Below are 21,250 nucleotides of genomic sequence, written 5' to 3'. Positions count from 1 at the left end.
ATGGGGATCATGTTAATCTGCACTTTATTTGTAAGAGACAGTGTGAATTTCTGACTAAATGCAAAATGTATGAAAATATATATTAAAAAGTCAAATAAGAAAAATAGATTAGGTACGCCATTACATAATTAAAAAAGGCTATTATTCATTTTCTTTACACATCTCTCTCTCTCTTGCTGTCTGTCTCTGATCCTATTTACCTCTGATTTGTCTGCAGGAATCACAACCTTATTTCTCCCCCAGTGTCCCTCTGTAATTGAAACTAATAAAGATCCATTAAAGTCATTAAGAGCTTTTCTTAAACGAGGTCTGGCTACTAAATACATTAGAAGGCAGACTTTCTCCATTTGCACTATATGTCTCTCTTTTCCCTTATTTTGCATGCACACAGGCCCATTGGGGTCTGTGGAGACCAGAATGTTTCCAGGTTCACATCAATGAACAGTAAAACTGGCTCTTCGTGAAGCTGATCTTTAACTACTACATCTGAGGTCAATAGAAGTATGTTTGTATTTATTATGGCAATGGGTAATATTTGTACAACATTCAGTATGTTTGAAGATATAATCAGAGACATTTTATAGACATATTATTGGGATTCTGCCAATTTTTTTTTGTTTTGTTTTGTTTTTTACTTTTGCAACAGGACCAAGTGAACTAGTGTTTGGTAAGATTTTCCAGAGGAAAATTGTCTCCCACATGAAGTGAGGTGTTTTGCTTTTCCAGTTTAACATGACAGTGCTAGATATATTAACAAGTGCAGAAAAAACATCAGACAAAAACATAACAGCAGTAGTTTTACACACTCTAGAAACATGGCATTTTTAATTAGGCTTATTTTTTTGGCCCAAAAACAATATTTCCAAAACTATTACATGAAATACTTTATACACACATTAGGCAAACATTGGCAATTCCCTGTCTTTCCTTATAGAGCCACCGTGAATTTCATATTTGTGGATATTTGTTGTTTTTAGTGACATGTCATAACAACTACTGGGTGGATAGCCATGAAATGTGGTAGACGTTTTCTTTTTCTCTTCAGGATGAATTGTAATAACACTGGTGAGCTTCTGACTTTTTATGTACCACCATTATCTGATCAAAATTGTGATTGGTCCAGAGCTTTGGTGACTAAAGGCCTGCAAAACTGTTACTATTTAGAAAATGTTAACACACTAAACTAAGAAGATGAACATGGTAAACATACTTGTCTGTAAAACTGAATTGCTGGCATAACTGTAGATAATTTGGGCTCTATTTTTGCTGCAACTATCTGACAGTTTGCTGTTTTCCTGCCCTTCAAATTTGCTTTGCCTGGCCATGCTGTGTTTTAGTGGCCTCGTTGTTGGGATGGAAAAACCTGAGAAACATTTAAAACCTTATCTGTTGACACTAAAACCATCTATTAAACTACTGGGGTACTGTGTAGCTTAAAGGACATGCTGGTACACATCACTGATGACATGCCCACCTCATAACTGTGAGGTATCCAGTATCACCAGAGTTGTAGTCATAGTGTAACTGTGTTATCCAGCTGCCGTAGCATTAGAGCACCAAGAGCACCGTTCTTACTGTAGACTCAACAGAAAAGAGGCAATGTGACAGAGTGATAAGAAAGATAAAGGGGAAGGAGAAGTGACCCCTTCACAGAACAGCAGGGTTTGATGGTGCTGCCATGAGCTGACAGGACTGTGAACACAGTGATATAGCTGACTGCAGTGTTTTTTTATTGTATATTTGCATGTACAATACAATGTGTATTTACCTGAGAGTATATCTGTGTGTGTACAGTATGTGTGCGACTATGCATCAGTGTGCTTGGGACTGTCCCTGGCTGTTATATGTGTGAATGTAAATGTAATGTATATGTTGGAGTGCAAGTGAGAAGCTGTTTGCTTATGCACTGTGTATGTGACTAAAGCTAACTTAAATTAACTTACTTATGTGCATGTACAAGACTGTCTCTAGTTTCCGTGCAGCATAACTGCCAGTCTGGTGCAGGGATAAGGCAGGAAGCTCCTGATCACTCATCCTGGGCTCTGCCTCCCACTCCATATGCCCACAGAAAGCCCCCACTGCATTCCCAGGCTTCTGCCAGTGTGAAAAGCAATTGTGTGGAATGTGTAGGAATTAAGTATCCCATCATTCAGCGCAGACATGCAATTAAAAGAGCTGCAGCTGTCACTCGCCACTAGATTTCATGTGTCGTGTCACAAAAATTCAACTCAGAATCTTCTTGCCTTCCTTTTGCAGTACACACACCTTTACCCAGACATTCAGAAACAGAAATATTCAAATGTTAAAATGTTTCATCTGTCTCAACACCATATGTGTAGATAGGTACACTGAAAGATTTACTGACCACTATAATAATTTCTCCTCCCCATACTGGCCCTGAAGTCATCTCTTTCTAGCGCAACCACACTGGAAAAGATAGAGGACAAAAGCTCTCACACAGCTCTAATTCAGGTGTAACACCGATTTCTAGGTCTAAGACTTTCAAGACCTCAGCCAACGTGTCTTTCACAGCTACGACCATTTTTATTTTATTATAAAATTCATTTTTGTTTTACTATACTCTTTCACTGTGTCTCTGCAAGGAAACACATCAAGAAACTTCAGGGAAAATTTCATCTGAAAAGTCAAAAGTCACATATGGGGTCCTGTTGTAAGATGAAAATAGTGAGTTTATTTCAGTTTTTCACAAAAAAAGGTTTCCAACACAGGTTACCAGGCCTTTGAGAAACCCCTTTCCAAAGAATTCATTCCAGTATACTTAAATGACTGTAACTGTGACAGACACTTTTGCTGAGGTCTTGAAAGTGAATTAGAAATCAATGTTACATTGAATGAGAGCTGTGGATTTTGTCCTTTTCCAGTGCAGTTGCTCTAGAAAGAGATGAAGTTAGGGCCAGTATGGAGAGTGCAACAATTTCTGTAATCTTCCAACAATGACAACTTCTGTAACTTTCAGAAATAAACAATATGCCATTCACATCCACTGTATGTGAGCTTTTGCTGAGCCCACCCAGGAGAACTATAAAGCCTTTTTGATTTCACATGTGGTCACAGGATCATACAAATCACTTCTTAACTAATAACTAAGTCTTTTTTTTGCATTAATTAGTTTGCTGCTCATAAAACAACCACTATGCAAAACCATGGGTCTGAGTCTTAGACTGAAATCTGATTTGTCCTCATATCATTACATTAACTTACCATTATGGTATAGGATATGACCTTAGTTTGGCATCTCATAGATGTCCAGTTGCTGCTGTTGTCTCTTTTGCTGTTCATCTTCACCTTTTTTTTTTAGTTTATGAACTCAAATGTCGGACTTAACCAGGGTGTACCCCTGCATTTCACCCAAACAGAGCTGGGATAGGCTCCAGCAGATCCCTGTGACCCTAATTAGGAATAAGCGGGTATAGATAATGGATGGATGGATGGATATCCAACTTAGACTGCTGAAGCCTCACATTAACGTTGACCGACAAGGGATCTGTAGTCAAACTCAGTAAGGATTGTTTCTATGTCAGTACGGCCAGATGGAAAAAAATGACAGCTACCAGTGATCTTTTAATCATACATATGGGAATGTGAGTGTTGTAATAAGACTTCAAATCTCTGAACCTGTCATTTGATGGACATCCCTTGGTATGTGGAGAAATACAAAGCTCTACGGTACATAAAGAAAAAAGAGATAGTAATTATAAAAACATGACATACAAAGAGATGTTTAGAAGTAAAATGGTTTAATTTGTGGTTGTGTTTTAACTAATCATACAGTTTGAAGTCATTTCTGATCAGTCTCTTGGTAAAGCATTTATTTATATGGGATATATTTTCTTATGATGCTATAGTATTGTAATTCGTGCTGTTGTTTTATGTTGTATTTTAGATGTGTCTGGCAGAACACATCTAAGCACATTGTAATACTTACTTTAACTTTTATATTTGAACCAAGTAGCTCCACTGAGATTAAGAGTCATTTTTGCCAAGTGGCCAAAAGAGAAACATTACAGGATCTGATGTAAAATCGGGCAAAATGTATGATGATTAAATCCAGAATAAAAATATCCTACATGAGCACTTACTGAGACCATGAATTACCTTATATTGTGCATAAAATAAATTGAACCTTAAATCAATTCTCAGAGCTCCAACTACTCAGTTTTTGTGTACTGTTATGGAAATCGTATTAAAATACCACTTCTTTTACGTTAGTGTAGAAATTGTGTAGTGTTTGTGTCTGTAGTGTTCCCTCTAGTTTGTTTCCGTCTCTTCTGGTATCAGTCTGTTCATAGAGCTAAGCCTGAGTGGGCAACTGTGTAAATATCCCAGACCTATTATTACTCCAGCAAAATGTTCCTAGCCGTTGTCAAGCCACTAAGTACAAAATGGTGAATTGCAGACACGAAGAGAGATAATTGCCACTCACACTGGAAATTTGGCAAGCGTCTTCCCCAAGAGACCCGGATGAAATGGTGCTTCAACCCCCGAAACTGTCATTCTTAATGAAATGGTAATTACAAACCCAGCGGAACAGCTGAGGGGCCTGCCGGGGCCCAAAAAACCCGACTACCAGAATAAACCTGCTACAACAACCTGCCGAGAAGAGGGAGGGAGGCGGAAAGGAGGCAGAGGGGGGAAAGAAAGACAATATAGGACGAGAGATAGGTAGCCACACAGGCATTAACACCAGGAATCTGAGATTTATTTCAATTGTGATATGTAATACACACTCCAGGTTGGAGTGTGCTGTACGCTGGGACCCTCATCAATAACGCCGGCTGTGTGGAAGGCAGGAGGGGAGGTTGGTTAAAAGCGCCCACACAGCCTGGGTAATTGATTGCTTTGTAAGTGAACGTGTCTTTAACCTTTGGGAGGTCAGGCCCAGTCGGACACCATCAGTCCTGCCTGGGGTTGAACCGCTTCCTGCCGTTTGTCTTCCGCTGCTCCCTCGTCTCTGGGCCGATTTGTCAAGCATGAGATGTTTTGGGTGTTTAGATTACAGGCGAGATGGGAAAACAAAGGCAAAATGCCACCCCAAACAAAAGGCCTGAGCCTGGATCTCCCACTGATCTGTAGGCTGGGCAGGAGACCAGCTACCTGGGGTGCTGAAACTGAAAGAAGAAAGGGAGGAGGAGGGAGATGTTGCTGAAACAGAGCCACCAAGAAGCCCCTGAAACACAGCCACTGTTGAGTTTGAACCAGAGCCAGAATGGAATCTGAACAGGAGCCAACGTGAGAATTGAACGACAGCCAGAACGGTGACATGAGATAGAGCCGGAATAGTGCCTTGAGACGTAGCCAAAATGGCAGCCAGAGACTCAGGAGGGGGGATAGTAGGGAGCTTGGGGCAGTTAACTGTTTTCTTCACGGCAATACTCCTCATCACTGGAGGTTGTAAAGTGTCTCTTTGCCACCCTCCCAGGTACTTAGGCCTGTCGGTCTGTCAGCCTGTTAGAGAGTGACTAAAGATGATTTATCTCTTAGATTATCAAGCCAGTAGTTATGCTGTCGCTCATACGATGTCCTGGAGAGACAGAAACACCTTCAAGGACCAAGTCTCAGATGCTTTTCTACCAGTTGTATCTGACCTGCAGCTTTTAACCCAGTGACAAGAGAAAGTCAAACCTGTTTTAACTAAACTATCCTGTGAAGCCCATGTGCAGGTTATGGCTGTGTATATATTTTCAGACATGATATTTCATCACCTTAAGGTAAAAGCAGCTTGTTCTTGCATGTTTGTGTCAGTGTGTTTCTGTAATGTATGAAAAAGTGGGTGTGTGCACATTGAAGAATATGCGTGTGTGGTTGTTTGCGTCAAGGCGCAAGGTGCTGTGTGTGCCTGCCAGTTCCATCTGCTGTTCTGTTACCATAGACATGATGTACCTGCCACTTTCTTCCTCAGCTGGGGTGTGTGTGTATGTTGTGTTCTTCCATCCTGTTGTTAGATCTGACAACCATTAACACAAGCTTGTGGTGAAAAAAGAGGGAAACATAGTCTCAAGTTCCAGATCCCACCCAGAGTCTGACAGACAAACTGTCTAAGCCTGTGGAAAAGCTACACTCCTCTCTTACATTACATTCTTACATTCTTCACCTCTCTACCAGGATTTAAGCAGCCAAGAATTGTATTTTGACACCCTTCGGTAATCTGGAGTACATCCTCAAAGCTAAATGATAGTCTTTCTTTTACAGACGGTTGCCAGATTTTTCTTGTTCGGGCTTATTTATATTTTCATGCTCCATTAGGTGATTGGGTGATTTTTACTCTCTGACAGACAGCCATTTTTCAAATGGTATCATTTGAAAAAGTTAAGCAATAGTGTTGATTTGATTCTTAAAGGTTTAATGTGTAATTTCTAGAGCAATCTATTAGAAGAAATGGAATATAGTATTCATAAAAATGTTGCCATTATTGTGTTATACCTGTACCAGTTGCATTTTCTTAATCATATAATGAGTCTTATTAAATCTACATAGGTGCTGGGTCTCCTTTTACAGGGGCAGCCATGTTGCTCTGCCATATTTCTACAGTAGCCCTGAACATTGTTTTAAAAAGTACCATATCTCCCTCAGGGCTGGTCGCCACTACAGGTTTTACTTTTTACACATTGTGCCTTTAAGTTTCAGTAGTGGTACTAAAACAACACTTGGTTTGATACTTGACTTAAAGCAGCTATCATTATATTATATTCATACAAATGTATATAAAATGAAAATGTGAAAAGAATTATGACCTGAATCTACAGCTCCCTACAGTTTTTAATTGTGTTGGCTCTCAGTGTTTTCATAATGTTGTTTAAATGTAGCAGGCTGCTGTGTTCAGAACAAAATCTTTTTAAAAAAAAACAAAACACTGTACTCTACTGTCTTAGTCCCACACAGCACGAAGACACAGTTAGAAATGATTTGGTGAATAAAGTGGATCATTTAGTAGCTAATGAGCCAGATATTTTATTTGGGCAGAGTCCTAAAACTGAGATAAAACATAGTGAATCAAATAAAGCAAATATTGGAGCAGTTATGGTGGTCAGAATCACACCTTCACATGAAAATAACTGCTCATTAAATGGTGAAAAAGATAACACTCTTAAATGTTAAATGTTGCCTGGACACACCAAGGCCAAACAAAAACTTTGGCTAAATAAAATAATTTAAATCTTGGTAATTTTCTAGTAACTACTGAGATAAAGGAACTAAACATGGGAAATGAGCAACAACAAGCCCTTTTTTGTGGATTTCTGTTTGCATTTTCAGCATTCCAGAGAAACCATGAAATTTAGACTGATGAGTCCAATAACAATGAAGCATTTTAGGTGCTGTTTTACCTAGAAGAAAACAACAACAACAACATTGTTGTGTTGCTGGGCCATGCTGGTGTTCGAATAGGTGTAATTAATGATAAAGAAGACATACATATTTATAAGGAAAGTAGGCACTGCCCATTGTACCACGATAGTTCCTGAGCTTTCAGAAAGTGCTATACCCCCCTCATCAGCTTGAAGTTAGAAAATCGTAGTAGTCAAACCAAATATAATCCATAATTTCTGCCCTTGAAAAGGAGGTATGCTTCTGGAGAAAATGGTTCCTGAGACCCTGGAAAAGTTATTTTCATCAATGTGCTCCAAGTAAACAGCCACACTTTATTTGGTCATGAAAAAATACTGTAGTCGAATACCCACACCCAATCATCAAAAATTAGATGCAGCCAAATCTCAGCAATCAGTGCCTTAGGATCAAGCCAAAACAAAACAAATTTTCATGTGGGAAGGCGAAATCAGTCTTGTGAGAGTTTTCCCACATTTATCACTGTAAATAAAGCAGTGTAATCTTCTTTCGAAAATATGGTGAGACCAGTATGGTTTGTTTCCATTTGGTCTGTTTGTGAATTGACTGAAGATCAATAGCATTGCAACTCTGTCAGCTCTATAAATCCAGATGAATATGTGGTTCAGTTGTAGTTCAGTGTTTATATGTTTGTGTGTGTAAAAAGAGTGTGATATAAAGGAGAGGAATGATAACGTGTGTGTGTGTGTGTGTGCGTGTGTGTGTGTGTGTGTGTGTGTGTGAGAGAGAGAGAGAGAGAGGGAGAGGGTCCATGCGCACCTAATTCTTTCTGGCAAACCATTTCCATTTCATGCAAGGCCATAGATCGACCGAGGGCAGTGGGTCTCTCTCTGTATCTCTGCCTCTCTGGCTGTCTCCCTCCCCCTCAGTTTCCCTGGTGGGATTGTAAAACTGGCCTTGCGTCTCTGCCCCAGCCAGATAGATTAATTAATTATCCAGACCTCCTCTTTTTTCATTGCTGAGCCAATTACTCTGTGTCTGAGCCTGTTGTCTATATACATGTGTTTTAGAAGACAGTGAAGAAAGTCTATGCATGTGTGAGTGTGTTTGTTGGCAATGTAATTAAAGCTATAACCACAGACTAACAATCCCACTTCATATCATCACTTCATATTAGAGCAATGAAGTGATGGCTATTTAAGTGTGTTTGTATAGAAGAGGGAAAAAGAAATAACTCTTCACGAAGGATGAAGTTGTAAGTCTGAGTAAGTGTCTTAATGACCATGACCTCAAATCAATTATTTAGAAATAGTAGGACTATTTAGACTAATAGCACCATATCTGAATTCTTAGCTCTTTATCGCATTTTTTATTATCTTCCTCTCTTTTAGCTATTGTTTGAAAATGTTTTGTACTCTAATACTGCAGTTGTACACACAGAAGCAAAATGTTGCTGGTAGTTGTGTGTGTGAGTTTGATTGATGGGTCAGCAGATAAAGTGGGCTGCCTGAGCCGAGTGTGTGTTTGTGTGCGACACACTGACTCGCCCTGAGGGACAGGGGAAGTGGAGCGCTGCACCTCCTGCAGGGGGTGCCGTGTCTCTCGGCAGGGGGTGCAGCAGGCAAACAGAGGGGTGTCTGCACACCCCTCCACCCAAACCCCTATGCGCATACACACACACCACCCCACTTCACCCTACTGCACTACAAGACGGGTGGGGGTGGGTTGTAGGGACCCTGGCTTCTCTAAACCTCTCCTAATGCATAATTCATGAACTAGTAGCAATTTTGATATTTTGCTGGGGGGTTAGAAAAACAGAGAAAATTTCAAAATAAAGTTCCACAACAGCCTGCGTACTCATCCTTCTCAAGTCCTCATTTAGAGTTAAATTATGTTGCTGCGACAGTTGGCTGACAGTGAGTTGTTGGTAAATTTGCACTGGAGTTTATATTCGGTACCATGTAGCTTCTACATCCAGTAATATTTACATTAATGTTTTCCTGTTCACTATTAGTCCTGGAGATCTCGGCCCCTGTTTAACGGCTCAAAAATCATACCCAACATTGCTCTATCACCTCTATGCCTCATAACTTCTTTATTTTATGAGAATGGCCTATAAACATTGTTCTGAACTGATAATGTGATTCAGAATTTAATCACATTTGTGTTTCAAATACAAGCTTTAAAATATAGCGAGATACAATCCCATTTCATCTTCTCTTCATATGTGACGTGCTTTTTTATTCATTTTTACAGGGTTGTGTAAGTTTGTTTATACGGGGTCTAACAGGCTGTCAGTCCTCAGCATTGTAATTGCAAAACATGCATAATTGTGTTACAAATGTATAGTGATATCATTATCATTCAATCCATCTATTATCTATACCCACTTATTCCTAACCAGGGTCACAGGGATCTACTGAAGCCTTGATGTTACTATGTTGGACAAAAAATAGTACGTTTCTTTTACTGTTAATGACATTTTGACAAATTAATTTATATACAGTGATTCTTAAGTGCCCATAGAACATACAACAAAAGAAAGGATATTAAGTATTTTGTGCAAAAACTTTGCCTGATCACTTCATTAACCTTCTACATTTTGGATTTTAAGGTCAGCAGAAGAGAGAAAATACTTGATTGATCCTTGTATTATTATTATTATTATTATTAAAGATACCATATAAGGGCGTAAACAGTTGTCAACATAACATCAGAGTTAATTTGGTAAATAAAACAGATAGAATAGAATAAATAGAAATATTTAAATATTTGCTTTGTATACGTATTACAAAGCAAATATTAAAAGTATCTGATATAGACATTCGGTAATAATGTCATTAACTGACCTGTAATCTAAAGGTACAATGAACATATTCTTAAATGTTGTACCTGGAATACATACTTTTTGAACATGATGTACCTCTCATACTTAAAATCTTGAAGCTATAGATGTCAGTTCAATAAACACATGAAAACATACTTTGTTTTTGATTGTACAATTTCACCTTGTCACATTTAGTGATATAGCATCAAAAACCTGTCCCTTGGAAGAGACAGACAAAAGCTTTTGGTTCAGTGTTTGCTTTGTATGGCCTAAAAGCAAAGCACTCGGGATCTGGGGAGGAAATCGTTTGCCTGGCCTGTAGCACAGTGCTTACTCAATCCTTTCCCCTTCTCTTTAACTCACTCTCTCCTTTCCCCACAAGGGCAGAGACATCTAAAGGACTGTACCTTGGTGTGCGTCCAACAAAAGCTCTTTGCTGAATTTCATTCTCTTTTGAATTTGTGTTTGAATAACACTGGAGCTACAAATCAAAATATGTTGGACACTGAGAGTGAGGTCATGGGGTGTAGATCATCGTGGCTTTCAGAGAAGTCTCCTTGTGTAAGAGAAGGGGATGGGTGGCTGCTACTTTGACTGATGGCTGTAGAGCTGTTTGGTGGGCATTCTCCTGAGACTAAGCCCATGCCTGTGCCAAACCTCTCATTTTCCTCCGTGCAATATATTTCATTAAACTTTTAACTCTTTGTAAGGTTGACATTTTGAGGCTTTTTTTGCTTTGGGCTGCTGCATGTTTCTCTCTAATGATTTCATGTTAGAGCCGATATTTAGCAAATACACCATAAAAATATATTCTATATATGAACACACATTCAGAACAGTTAAATGTGTTAAATTGTGTAACATCCAAACTAATAAAGCTGAGCTGTGCTGCAAAGCATTTCATGGTTACATCCATGCAGGTCCCAGTGGCACAGATATAATTAAGACCTCTTCTTAATTACTTAATATGCCTAATTAGTAACATTTCTGAGGAGCAGATTTGGCTGGAAGAGCGATGGAAATCAGACAAATGTTAAGTCTATTTGTTATTTCATTTAAATCGTAATGTTAATGAAATTAGTGCATCATGATATAACAGAAACAAATCACGGTGGGATTGACCTAAGACAGTTTTTTTTTTTTTTTTATGCTGCTGAAAAACATTAAATTACTTAGTACAAAAGGTTGACAAAAATCACAGAAAACAAAAGCAAATATAGTTTTTGCTGTTTCACTCATCAAATGTTTATTGTATCCACTTTTAATTAGTACATGGCCAGATGTGATGGAGACGTGCATTAAACTGACCAGGGGTCTGCTATGTTGTCATCAGGAGAAGGCAAGCCCACCAATCATGCGTCGAAGCCGCTGCTGCATTCCTGGCCACTTAATTAGAAGTTGTTGATACCACAGAAGGTGTCACCAACCTTTTCAGGCACTGAACAGATGGTGTCCCCTCTTTTTGAGGTCCTGCCAATGCCCACTCTGTGGCTCCTGGGAAAATGACCTAACTCACAGGCAGCTGCTTAGTGCGGCTTGAGTGATTCTTTACAGTCACTTCTATTGAGGGAGGAGGGGGGGGGGGACTTAGCAGGACGTACCATAGCAAACAAGGGGTGAAACCGCCATTGTTAGGTCCCTAGATAGCTGCAAAAATCTGTTTTGGTTGCAGGATGGCAGTTGTTAAAGCTGTGTTTTTAATGCTGTGTTCAAAGATGAGGCAAAGACCTTGACCCTGGAGATCTTCGTGACTCTGTGTTAGTTGAGTTTGTGTGCACCTTCCTCTGCTGCTGGCAGATGGTGTGAATATCAACAGAGAAAGGACCTGGGATGGCCTGCAGAACAAAAAGTGAAAAGGGTTCCTCGACAGTTACAAAGAGGTCCCATGGAGAGGTGGAGGGGAGTGGCCTTCATCCTAATGGATAAAAAGAAGGAGGGAGTTTGCAAGAGCATTTGCCAGTGAGAGTGGAGTAAGAGTGGATGTAGAAAATTCGAGGGCTGCAGATTCGATTTGTGTGGAGGCGGGGGGTCGGGGTTTAACATGCTTCGTGCTGTGTGGACAGAAGATCGGCTGTCACTCTTTAGTCGGCTTGCCTTGGCTCAACCTCCCTCCGACCACGCAGGAGGTGGAGAAGGAACAAGTTGAAAATTGGATGACTGTGTTTTCTGACTAATTGCTTGATATGCATTATATTATGTGGGTTTCATCTTAAAGGCGTTTTAATTTTAAACATTTTCACAGCGTTTACAAAAATCCCAGTCACATTCTTTAAAGACATTTCACACAACATGTGATTAAACTACTCAGAAATGTCTCACACTGCTACAGCTATATATCTTGTTCTGCACACATTTCTATTTGGAGAAATCACAAGACTCACAGTGTGCTACTCTCTCATTCCTTGCTACTGATGATGAGATAGCTGAAAGGCTAGGGATTCTTCTTGAAAAGCAGCTCAGCACAGCGGAACTATTTCATCGACATGGCAGGGGGCATAAAATCTGTCATTTTCATCATGTTCTATCGTGGGTAAACCTGTTTCCTGCAGCTTTCTCTATGTATATGTCTGTGTGGGTTTATGGAGCTGGGGCAGGCCTGATCGATCTGCAGGAGCTATAGGATTTAATAGGTGCACAGCTCTCGCTAAGGAGTACGAGGTGGGGAGGGTGTATTTAATCACTAAAAGGGAGCAAGGTGGCAAGCCCCAGTCACCAACAGTTTCTGTTTTATGAGAAGTCAGGACATCAGTTTTCCCCACAGTGTGAATTGTCTTGCATGATCTGTTGTTATTGCTGGTATTTTTATTGCACTTTTCCATTTTATAGGTAACCAAATCAAGAAAATTAAGGAAAAGTATATACTAGGTGACACTAATGTGCTTCCACATCTACTCTGTAAGTGTCTCTTTGGGATTTAATGTGTTCATGTGAGCCAACTCCAGAACTACATGAAAGAGCCTTGATATTGAATCGTGTTCATTTATTTAAAGTAATAGCGAAGAATTATTTGCATCAAAAAAGGACTCCTTAGAGCTTTAAGATACAGATTTCATATGAATAACTTTTACGTTCTTGGACAAGTTAGGGTAAGAATTAAGTAATGCACTCACTTGTTAGTTGATTATCTAATTAGTATAACTGGATACATTTAATGTTTGTTAATGGTGCTTATGGTCAACATTACATTAAATAGAAATAAAACTTAAGACAGCTCTAGGGCCTTGTGTTTTTGTGTCATTGCTGGTGAATCTAGCAGAGACTAAAGGACAGGGCACTTGGAACTTGGTCAGTGTACTTTATTTAGAGTCAATGCCACATACACCACCTTGGTGCCATTAAGACACTGTTTTAACAATTATGTGGATTAATTCACTGCTGAATCTAGTTCCAGCACTTGCGTTCTTTACACTTGTTTGAGTGATTGCTTTTAAGAAAGCAATTAGAGACAAAATAACATATTTTTTGGTTTTGCTCTTTTAATGGAATTTAAGAATAAGAAAAATATAGAATAACACCAGCCTAAGATCACAGGCAGAATGAAACACAATCTGCTATTCATGTTGGAATTGAGCAACAACACCAACAGACTAAACTTAGCTTGGATAATTCTTTATATTTTAGGGAGCATTAAAGATCACAGTTCATCAGTTGATTTTTGGCACTTCTAAGACACACTGATAAATAGAATAGAATTTTGAACATTTTGTCACATAATATGTTCAGGTTCTTTATACTGCGATCTATGTCTGTTGTATCCTAGCAGTCAGTAGTCTTCTGCACTCAGCTGTTGTCAGATGTGATTTGCTCCAAATCTTTCCAGCTTTCACAGACACCTTGAATGACCTTGATCTTAAGCAGCGCACCTCAGCCTCATACATTATACTGCTTAATGCTGTTATACTCAGCCCTACATGCTAAAAGTCATTGGTGGTGATAGTGGCTGATTAAATTGTGTCCATTGATCGTGCAGCGTGCTGTTAGGACGGGGACGGTGTGGGCTGCAGCTCCTGCCTCTGCTCCTCAGACACACTGGTGGTCAGGGAGTGAAGCGATGGAGCCCCATGCAGGGCTGCAGATTGAGTTATTGATCAGCTCTCTCCTTTCTCCTGTCTCTGTCTGTCTCTCTGCTGCTTCGGGAGACCCCGTCATCAGGGTAATGAATTTCACTTATTGCAGATTAACGGCATAAGGTCCGTATGGTAATAATGGCAGAAATTAGCTCTTTGTCACCCCCTCTGGACTTTGAACAAGGAGGAGGGATGAAGGTTGTTGCAGCCCTGTTACTCAGCCTGAATGCTGTGATTTCAACAAGAGGGAATTGAAAAAGTGCCTGAAAATGAAAGATTTGAGGCAGAATGAAAGAGGGACTTATGAAGACTGAATTTAGCAGCACTGAAGCAGCAGAGGAGCATTCTGATGCAAGAAATTCAGTCTGATCGAGGAGAGTGAAGGAGAATTTAAAGAGGAAAGGAACACTAAATAGCAAGCTGCTCTGTGGAAACGAAAGGGCAAAGAGGAAAGATGAGAGACATAAAGAGATGGCGAGAGGCGAAGCAGGACCAGTAAAGTGGAGGAGAGAGAGATGCGCAGTGCTCATACAGTCACACGCAGTGACGCCGCTTAAGGGTTGGCCATTGTGTCCCCAGCACCCACATTGGGATGGTAAAGAATGAATAATGAGGCTTGATTACACTTTGTGAGATGGCACATTGTTCAGAATCAATCCTCTAGGCAATTACAGGCAGCACCAACAGCAGCCCTCAGCCTCAGCCTGGACAAAGCGGGAAGCGATTGTGTCAGAGGACAACATCATCTTTGTCAATGACTTGTTGCCTCCTCATGTCGGAGCCACTGGCTCTTACTGTGTTCCTGCAGCACATTTAGCTCTACACATGAAAAGCCTCCAATTTACGTATGTGAGGTGCAATAGTACACTTTTTTAAGTATTTGTCAGATTTATTATCATGTGCTTATGTTTATTAAGTTGTGGTAAATAATAGAGGGCCTCTTTGTTTCAGGTATGGTTTTGGATTGTTGGATGCTGGGCTGATGGTGCAGCAGGCCACATTTTTCGAGACTGTTGCTCCACAGAGAACATGCACACAAGAAGTTACACTTCATCCCCCCAGGTAAAAAAAGCTTCATTTTTTTTTTCAGCTTTATCTGATATGTTTATGCAATACCCATATTTTCTAATGTTCTATTTTTGTTGATTTTACTGATATTTGTGGTTTAGGTATTCTAATTTTGGTCTCACTTTCTTTCTTTTAGTTTTTTTGCTTGTTGCACACTCTACTTTCCCTTGCTCAGCAAAAGAGCTTTTCCACAGGGATCAGTAATCCTTCATCTTATCATCTTTCTTCATCTATACTGCTACTGCTTTATGTGTGTATGTTCACAGTGTGTGAGAGTGGAATAAGCATGTGAGAAAGAGGCTTGGCTCATGACTGACACGTGATGATTTTTTTCATTGGTTAGGATCTTTTCTCCAGGAGGTGGGGTCAGTCTGAACATCATATCAAAGGCCTGCCATGGGAAGGCTAACAAGATCAACACCCTGGAGCATGTTCAGGTTCGGCAGACACTTTTAAATAAAATCAAATAGCATGAACATTGTTTGGACATTGTAGTATTCTTTTTTTCTAGCAGTTATTAAAAACAAGGAAAACCTATGCATTTATATATTTCACATACCAGGATTTTAATTGTGAAAGGAATAGTTTTCTTTAAGAAATATTTGCCCTTTTGCAGAGAATTAGACAAGAAGATCAATACTACAGTATAGTAGCAGTCTTTTGGCTTAGCTTAGCATAAAGAGTGGAAGCAGAGGAAAGAGTTAGCCCCAACAGAAGTGGCTGTAAGTCAAAATTAAGCTTTATGATTTCATAAAAATAGTTTTTGTGGTTTCTGTGTCATGTGTTTTATCTGAGAATAGAAGAAATAAAAATGGATCATACTGTGACATGTAATGTGTTGGCCGTGTCATTTTCAGAAAAAGGCAAAACTGTGTTTTCTTGAGTACAGGGGCATACATGCAAATGTGTTTATGTTTGACTGTGTCAGCAGGCATATGTACTGTATGTGTGTGTCTGCATACATGCACATTTGAGTTTGTGCAAGTTGTTGATGCTTGTGAGTGTGTGTACTTGTGAAATAGCGAGAAGAGAGACAGAGCGGGAGTGTGTCAGCATGTAAATTGAAAAGGCTTCATCTTTGCGGTTCTGCAGAAAGCGTGGGTCAGGCCAACGCTGTAAGGTGTGATTGATGGATTTGTTGCCGTGGTAACACGCCGTAAACAGGAGTGGGCTGTCAGTCTTTTTGCAGCTTAGCGGCTCTCTCTGCGATGTGCCATTGTCACACCAGATGTGCTGCCTGTGATGAACAGGAACAAGGAAAGTGTTTACTGGGTGGGAATTGAGGAGTACATGCACTTATTTAAATCATTTAGCTAATATTCCCTGCAGCCATTTTTGTCACTGTTTTTCTGTTTCTGGCTTTTCACTGTCTTCATCTTTGGCTATGGAAGGATCACTGGTTTGTCCATGTGTCTGGAACATAACAATATCACAGACAATACCGAGGATCTGTATTAAACCTGAGCAAACAATACATATTATTGAAGCTTTGCAGCATTTCCAGAGTTATTGTTGTTGTTATTGGCCTTATCAGGGGGTAACTACATTGTTTGTTCATCCATGTGTCACATGTATTACCTCAGATATCAATAGTAATTACAGTAATCCTATTTATTTCAATGAATAGTTTGACAGTTTTGGGAAATACACTTGTTTGCTTTCTTTCCAAGGGTTAGATCAGAAGAGCAATACCACTCTCATGTCTGTATAGCAAATATAAATCTCCTACCAGGAGCCAGTGGGTTAGCTTAGTTTAGCAGAAAGCATGAAAATGGGGAGAGAGCTAGCCAATCTTTGTGCAAAGCAACAAAATTCACTGACCAGCATTGTTAAAGCACACTATCACAGTAAATCAAAATCTTTGCTCATTAGTTCAAATAGACATCGGTTTACTTTTGAAGTAAAATATGATTTAAAAAACACAAAACCAAGTTTTTACCCTGTCACACTCAATAAACAGTCTGTCAAACAGTGGTAATGACAAGCTAACAGAAGACATATCATCAATGGAAGATTGTATGTTTACATTTTGCTCGTTCTCGCTCCTCTCACTTGCTTCCTCTTGTTTTCCCTCTTTCTTTACCCCTCTGTTAATCTCCTTATTCACACCTCCCTCTTTTTCTATTTCTCGCCACCTGTCTCTCACCAGGTGAGAGTGAGCATCAGCACTGTGTGTCGCGGTGACCTGTCCATAAGCTTAGAGTCTCCAGGCGGCACAGTATCACTGCTGTTGGACACGCGGCCCAATGATGCCTCCACTGAGGGCCTGAAAAACTGGACCCTGATGACGGTTCACTGCTGGGGGGAGGAACCACGAGGCCTCTGGGCCCTCAAGGTGAGAAAAGAAATCTACAGTCATGTAGAATGTTTATAAAGAACAACAGTGTCAGTTTATTAAGCAACCTTAATGAATTTGATGTATATTGTTGTTTACACAACTTCCGTGTGTCTTTCGAGTGATAACAGCCATTTTTCAAAACACTCTAAAAATATTCTTGCTAAAGCATATATACTATATGCATAGTGTGAGTGTGTGAAAGTTAGTCTTTCACACACTCACACTGTAAAACCTATTTCACATACCTTGTGTCATCATATAGAAATGATTAGCTGAGCTTCATATTGTCCTCTTCCAGTAGCTGTGGTGTATAGAAGTTTAAAAATAGCCCGACCCAGCCCAGCTCAGCTCAGCTTGGTTCAGTTCATTTTGCCATAGCTATGTGAATCATTCTGTACTTTCATCTCCGAGCTTCAGCCAAGCATGGCAATCTTCATTTTCCTCCCCGCACTCTTCTTTTCCTTTTTTTTTCCCTCTCATAGATGTGGTGATGTTTGATATGGAGGAAGGAGCTAAAATGGAAGGGAAATTAAGATTTGAAGGTTAAGTAACCTTGGCCAGGTTTGACAGACACAATACTGCCAATGTCTGATTAGAATCCATACTCAGACAGTAGTGCGCTGAGGTCATTTACTGTATATATGGGTGGGTGGTTGAGGTGGGGCTCACTGTGTGTGTGTGTGTGTGTGTGTGTGTGTGTGTGTGTGTGTGCAAATAGGCATCAGTCCTTGTAAACAGTTGGAGCTTTATAGAGCAAAAGCTGTGAAGATGAAAGACACCCACCCCTGTCCTCTATCACCTGCCTCTTTCTGCAAACACACACACACACACACACACACACACACACACACACACTTCCTCTCTATATGTTCGTCTCTGTGTCTCTCCCACATCCTCATGCAGATTTACTGTCCCCTCTGTGACCAATTACCAGGGCCCAGTGTGTCGCAGAGACGGGAGGGAACATAGTGAAGTCAAGGCACACAACGTCAGTGCTGCTTATTACCGGGAGACCAAGACGAGTCACTGTGATGCGCACAACACGAATTAACACTAGCATCTGATGTGCCATGTGCCTTAGCATGCTGCTCATCGACATATACATACACTGATTGTTTTTTTTCCTGGTTGTCAACTTTACCCTAGATTGGAGAGCGACATGTACACACACAATTACAAATAGGAGGGTGCTAAAAATAAGGGGGACTGTTACAACACGGGAGGAAAGGAGAAAGAAATGCCAAAATATGGACTGAATACATGGGTTCACCTTAGGATTAGGTTTACTAACAGTCTATTTTGGACTTTTTAGTCACCAGACCCAATACAATAATTTTTCATGGTTCATCTGTCATGACTCCAGGGACCTAATCTCTTTACAGATGTTTTTTATTTGATGGAAAATCAAGAGCGCCAAGCATCACTGACAACTAAATTTTGAAATGATACATGAAGAGAAACAGAAAGAAAGACAAGGGAAACATAGGACAAACAAGACAAACTGAAAAGACAGTAGAAGAATTAAAGAGAAAGCTATAAAATGAAGGCCCTGGAAAGAGACTTTAAATGTACAATCTGCTGGATCAGTGTGTAAAAAACACAAGGGCAGTAAAGGACACGTAGGGTCTATGGAGAGTCTATATTGATTCGTCATGATGACAATTGTCAAAGAGTGCTGTGGTGTTGCTGGAATAAAAGTGGGACTCAAGTGAAAAGGGAGTGAGTGCTATGGCTCGAGGCTCAGCTGACCTTCGAGCACTGTGAAGGAGATGACACTGTAAGACTGGAAATGCACTCTCTCTTCTCATATCTGCTCTCACCCGTGCTCGCTCTATCACCATCTGTGCCTTTGCTGTTGATTGGAGACAGTATTGCAGGCAGCATAGAAACCCAGCAGATATCACTAGACAGTATACATTCAAACCAGACCAACATATTAATTACATAATTTATATTAATAATATTTAGTCATCAATATCTACAGCTACCATTAGACCACTTTCTTCCTCCTGTCTGCTTCTTATTCTGGCTCTACTGTCTTCATCTCTTCTCTATGTCTCTCACTCACTCACACACACACACACACACACATTTGTTTTCATTCCTCATAGAAAATGCATATTGACACATTTTCTGCAGAACTACACTAACCTTGCTCATAACCACTACTTACCTAACCTAATCCCTCACCCTAACCTTTACATGGTGAGATGGTCCCTATGAGGAATGCTAAGTTAAGTGTAAATGTATAAGCAGGGTTTGGTCCCCACATTGTGAGTGACACCAGGCGCACACACACATATTTCACTCTCATCCTCACTCTACAAAGCATTTCTGTCCTAAAGCAGAATTTGGGGGTTTAACTTCTATAGGAAATGGAAAGTATGACAGTTTAAGTTATTTCTTTAGCATATTTATGGTTAGCATGGAGTTATTTTAAAGAGTTGGTACACCCACTCCACAAAAGATTAAAAGAGATGTTTTTTTATCTGCAGACACTTTTGGTTTTACTTGTCCAGGTTCTTAATATCCAGCAGAATGCATGGAAGGTAAATAAAAACTATTTGGGGCACTCAGGACAAAAAATTGCACATCAACATCACTTTCACATCCAGTTTAGTCTGAATAATCAGGGCACCTTATCATCAGTTTTCTTTAGGAACCAAACTCAAACATTTGTCTATGCATTCAGTGTCTCATTCAGTGTAACAGGGACTATGTTTCTGCAGATTTTTTTTTAATGCCCAAACAGTACAACAAACAACTCCTGAATTGAAATATGAATACACATACACATTGTTCTCCTCGCTACCCAACCTGGCTCAACTCTGCCATGTCTACAGGGAGTTTGTGTGTAACATCTCTCATTCCCAGAGGACTTTGACACCGCACCTGACTGTGACGAGTGCTGCCCTAGGAATATAATGGCAATGCTTAGCCTGCAGCACTGTGGCTACACATATACACGCACGTATACACACACATACACTTTTGCTAGCCATGACTGACAGATCATATATATACCATCATCATCCCTGGTGCTTCTTCTGGAGTCACTCCTGTTGCTCCCCTCGACTCCCCAAAAGATTGCACTAACCAAGCACACACAGTGACACACAGTGGTAATAAAATAACCAACAGATCATATTAGAACCATGTAGTTCACACATTGCATGACATGAGTTACTACTCCAGGTCTCTGTAGGAAGGTAATAAACATTGAACTAAAACATTTAGAGCTGATTCCAGAGGAATATGTATGTTGTAAGTTTTGTTTCTTAAAGCTCCACTATTATACAAAATCGACTTTTTGGGCCATTTTGGTACAATTATATGGTGATCTGGTGTCTGTAGAGACACACCAAGCAGGGTAGAGATGCACCGCCTCTTTTTTCCCCCTTTTTCCTGTTTTTGAAGAGAAGTCGCCAAATGATAAGTTTTCCACTTCCTTCTCTTGTTTACGTATATAAGAGGCAAGTCCCTCCTCTGGCTCTGCCCAAACTCTGCCCACGGAAAAGTTCGGCAGAACTCGGCTGTCCGCCATTATTGGACATTCGCTTCGGCATCAAGAGGATGAGCACAAGATCAGGACAGAAGCTGCTTTGCTCGTTGACTGTAGCAACGAGCACAAGAGTTTGTTCTCCGTTC

The 21,250-nt window shown here is 40.1% G+C and overlaps 1 protein-coding gene across 1 annotated transcript in view; it reads left to right on the top strand.

Moving 5' to 3' along the window:
- Window positions 1-21,250, top strand: part of LOC113122687 (proprotein convertase subtilisin/kexin type 4-like) — a 147,982-nt gene that overhangs the window by 109,075 nt on the left and 17,657 nt on the right. The window contains exons 15-17 of the mRNA XM_026294182.1: window positions 15,148-15,258; window positions 15,608-15,701; window positions 17,414-17,599. Of these exons, the coding sequence (XP_026149967.1) occupies window positions 15,148-15,258; window positions 15,608-15,701; window positions 17,414-17,599 (391 nt within the window). The remainder of the gene's footprint in view (window positions 1-15,147; window positions 15,259-15,607; window positions 15,702-17,413; window positions 17,600-21,250) is intronic.

Source organism: Mastacembelus armatus, chromosome 16 (genome assembly GCF_900324485.2).
Source record: "Mastacembelus armatus chromosome 16, fMasArm1.2, whole genome shotgun sequence".
Taxonomy (NCBI): Eukaryota; Metazoa; Chordata; class Actinopteri; order Synbranchiformes; family Mastacembelidae; genus Mastacembelus; species Mastacembelus armatus.
Note: the sequence above shows the minus strand (reverse complement) of the source record. Positions and strands in the feature narration are given on the sequence as shown.